General features: G+C 40.7%; 1 protein-coding gene across 1 annotated transcript; it reads left to right on the forward strand.

Moving 5' to 3' along the window:
• Positions 1–350: 350 nt before the first annotated feature.
• On the forward strand, positions 351–3,999 carry LOC111223493 (1-phosphatidylinositol phosphodiesterase-like). The gene is made up of 4 exons (XM_022747661.1): positions 351–569; positions 1,216–1,310; positions 2,265–2,835; positions 3,452–3,999. The coding sequence occupies exons 2-4, from the start codon at positions 1,243–1,245 to the stop codon at positions 3,830–3,832; spliced, it is 1,020 nt and encodes a 339-aa protein (XP_022603382.1). The 5' UTR covers positions 351–569; positions 1,216–1,242; the 3' UTR covers positions 3,833–3,999.
• The last annotated feature ends 395 nt before the right edge of the window (positions 4,000–4,394 follow it).

Consider the following 4,394-nt stretch of genomic DNA (forward strand, 5'->3'; position numbering starts at 1 on the left):
ATATCAATATTGAGCCTATTTTTGGTGCTTTCACTAACTGATAAGAAACACTGTGGGAAATCTCTCAGCTGCAGTTTATACACATGCCCACCCCCCCACCCCCCCTCTCCCATGTAAGAAATCATTTAAAAGTTTTTTAGAAGTCTTAAAAGTCTTTCTACTAAAATAATAAACCAGGGCAAGAAGTCAGAAAGTGGAGTCTAGGCATCTTTTTGCAGTGGCCTGATTCATTTTGTCCTCCTCCTTGTCTTGATTTGAAAAACAGGAAAACATTGTGTCAGTCTATGATGCAATGTGTTTCTGAAACGCGATAAATGAGGGACGTGACCAGATGAATACCCTCGCACACACACCACACCCTCACGCACAAACACACCCCTCTACTCGCACCCCAGCATGCTAACATAGAGCTCAGCTCCTCTGTGGTATTTCCCACAATAACATCCCGGGTCGACACACCAACTCTGTCATTTTGTTTCTGACCCCGCCGCTCCTCTCTCTGTCCCTTTTTCTGTCCGTCATCTCCAGGCACCCGGACCAGTCTGAGGACGAACACCTCCTGGTTACAGGTAGGAACCGGAGCAAACCAGAGCAGCACATGAACACATCAGCAGGTCTGACACAGCAGCAATGGATGGTTTGGTTCAGTTTTGGGATTAGAAAGCTTTAAGCCTGCCATTGAATTTGCCTGGAGGGGTGAGCTGAGGTCGACCTCCTGGACCGGGATCGAATTGTTTCCACTGTTTGTTGGGTTTTTTATATTGGCTGAAATACCTTCATGCTGGGAGAGTGCTTTTTTCTTTTTCTTTTTTTTTATAAGTATACAGGTGCATACTTGCCTGGGAGAGAAATAGAGTTGAGGGGAAATTGAGTTTTATTTCAGGCACTTTAATTTAACTAAGCATCCTGTAATCAGGAGTGCAGAGGTCAAAGTCAGAGAGAGAGAAAGACTCAGCGATATTTATCAATTGAGTAAAGGTTTCAAAAGTTTTGTTTGTATTAGCCCTACGACACTAGCAAGCATATGATGTGTTTACAATAATTTCTCAAGTGATTGTTAACATCTTGGTTGTGTCGCATCAACTTTAAGACAGGAAAATACTCCATAGCAGTAGAATGATTTTAAAAAAACCTGAAGGATTCATTGAGTCAGTCTGAACAGGTGCAGTGTGACTGAAGTTGTATTATTTTTGTCTTTACCTTTGATGATCATAGACCCTTGATCAGACGTGAGAAATCATCATGATTAACATCAGAGGACGCCCAGTGAAAATGCAGAAGATGTTCACTGAGCTGATGGTCCTTCTGGGGTGAGTATGTTGAAATCATGCCACAGATGGATCAACAGACTGATTTCCAGTGTAATATCTATTCCCATTTTAGGTTTGAATTCAATTCAGCAAAACTATATCCACGCACAAGCAATTGTTCTAAGAACATCTCCACCAGATCAGCAAACACACTCACAATGAATAAGAAAAGAAAGAAAAAATACTGTTGATCACAAAAGCAGAGACCAATCAAAGGTTTAAAGCAAAAAAAAATACACAAATACATTTATAAATAGATATAAATATCCAAAAATGTCCAAAAAAAAAACAAAAGGTAATGAAATTGTAGAAAAGCAATAATTTCCCATGAAAAATTATCCATTTTTAGAATCTATAGCACATTATTGGCTGGACCGCAACAGCAGGGCCAGCCCTATAATCTGGAATGTCCCTGACTGACTGAGTGATGATATTTCCACTATTGGTCAGCTGAGTGCCTTGTCACTGAGTTTGAGTCTCTGGATCAAACAGGTTCTATTTATGAAGGACAAAAAAAGACATGAGTATAAATAAATAACATTAATAATAAATGCCTAAACGAATAATTAAATATGCAAATAAATGCAAAGGTTGCTGAGTGGGCAACACTGGAAAGGCAAAGCTCCTGTGTATCAGTCAACACAGTAGTAGTGGATCCATCCAATCAATCACACCGCTATAACTAATCTGGTTTTAGACTGAGGAAGGACCGCCTACCTAATTAACATACGGACACAGAAATAAAAACATAAATGTAGAAATCCAAAAATAAATAAATAAATGTAGAAATATAGAAATAGCCATTTTTATTGCCAAAATGTTTTTATTTTGCATTTATTTTTGTATTTAATTTATTGATTTCTTCTGATGAAAACTTACCAGGTGGCTGATGTTTAAAGGTTGATGCATTTACTGGACAAAATATGTTTCTGACAAACGTCTCCTACATTGTAGAGTCATTGGTTTGAGTTACAGTGCCATTCAGAGACCTGACTATGATGACACACCCAACCCGGAGTTCTTCAACCCGTCCTGGATGGCCAGTATTCCTGATGATCAGCCGCTGTCTGAGGTCACCATGCCTGGGACCCACAACACCATGGCTCTGTACGGCGGTGTGTATGCTGAATGCCAGACCTGGAGCCTGGCCTCTCAGCTCCAGGCAGGTGCTCGCTTTCTGGACATCCGTGTGCGCCACTTCAAGGGGAACCTCACCATCCATCATGGGGTGTCCTATCAGCGGGCGCACTTTGGCCATGTGCTGGAGGGTGTAGCTGACTTCCTACAAGAGTATCCCAGTGAGACTGTACTGATGCGTGTAAAGGAAGAGTTCAGTGAGACGAATGACATCTATGGTGCTGTGGTAGACTTTATCCACCGCTATGCTCACTGGGATCTGCTGTGGCACAGCCGGCTCGTGCCATCCATGGGAGAGGCCCGAGGGAAACTCATCATCTTGCAAGACTTTTCTGGGCCAGACTTGGGGATGCGCTATAGATCCCTGGACATAGCAGACAACTGGAGGGTATGAAAAGTTATGAATTGATATAAACTGCTTTTTTAAATGAATGCTCTTTATTGAATTTGATAGTTCTCACCCTACTACCACGCCAACAGGCTACAACATTACATTTTAAGTGTGGAAAAAAAAACTAAATAATCTGAATTATAATTTTAGAAAAAAGATAAATACATGCAGAGATAATGTGTTGATACAGATCATTCATAAGACTTAATACCTGCACATAAGAGTCACTCCAATTTTTTATTCCATTGACTGTGGTTTCCATATTTACCTTAGGTTAGTAGAATTATGGTAAATTTGATTGTGTTTTCTTTACATGACACATTACATCTTTCCACCACAAGGCATGAGAAGGGACTTTTGGATTTTTTCCCAATGAATTAGGATAAGACGACAGGCTGACAGACAGGTGAATGCAACAGCATTGTAAATATTGGTAGAGCAGCCCACTCTGGTTTTACATTGAAAATTCCTGTAAAACATTCAATAGGTATAAGGTGAGCATTGCTTAAACCCAGAAGTTATGCAAATCAGGGCACAACCAAAGTGTGTGAGTTAGAGGAAATGCTTTTGAACTAAAATTTTTGGGTGACTTAAAGTTTACTGCTCTATATAGGTTCCCACACTTCTGCACGTGGAGGAGAAATGGCAAAGTGTCTATGAACACCTGGAGACTGCACCTGCAGGAGACCAGGCCCAGATCTTTCTCACCTACAGCAGTGGAGCTGGTGTGTTTGCGTACCCCAGAGCCGTCGCTCAGCGCATCAATGCACAACTGTACAACTACCTTAAGTCCAAGAAAGACCTGAACCAGCGCCTTGGAATCATATGCATGGACTTCCCTGCTGCTCCCATTATTCAAATGATCATTGACTTCCAACTAGAGTTCATGAAGAGCAGACAGGCCTTTAACTCAGTTCCTAGCAAGGCAAGTTTGAAATATACAATTTCTTCACTGAGAAAGAGGAGGAACAAAGATTTCGATATTAATATCTGAGTGAAAGTCAACCATGTATAGGGAACTGATCAATGACTGTACAATCAATAAGGTATCACTATGGACACCAAATACGGCAGTTGTAGCTTGGATGCAATAGTGAGGTGTAACTTTACTACCCTACTGTAATGAATATGATTTTAATTATTATAAAATTATACCTCAGATGGAACTTGTCATTGTGTCATTCACCATAGAAACAAAATAAAAATCACATCAAATTAATCAGAAGTGGCAATATGCAAAATTTTGTGCAGTAATTAACTGCTGTGGGAGTGTATTACAATTGCTATTTTCACACTTCTTGTGAATATATGTCACTAGCCAGGTCATTGCGTACCTGTGGTAAAGCCCAGATAAGCCAAATAAATAACTATTTACCATTCTAGCTGGAGGAATGAACACCGGTCCAATACCTGAGACAGAGGTTTATTGACTTTGCAGGGGTCGCTGCCAGGTTGTGTGGCTTTGTGTCTCTTTGAACAGCCATCAGGAGTTGTGTTTGAGCCAGGGTGGATGGAAGGAGTGACATTTCATTGTCACAGGGTGGCAGTGTGGCTAC

The sequence above is a fragment of the Seriola dumerili genome, unplaced genomic scaffold (assembly GCF_002260705.1).
Source record: "Seriola dumerili isolate Sdu_G_001 unplaced genomic scaffold, Sdu_1.0 BDQW01000110.1, whole genome shotgun sequence".
In the NCBI taxonomy this organism is placed as follows: domain Eukaryota; kingdom Metazoa; phylum Chordata; class Actinopteri; order Carangiformes; family Carangidae; genus Seriola; species Seriola dumerili.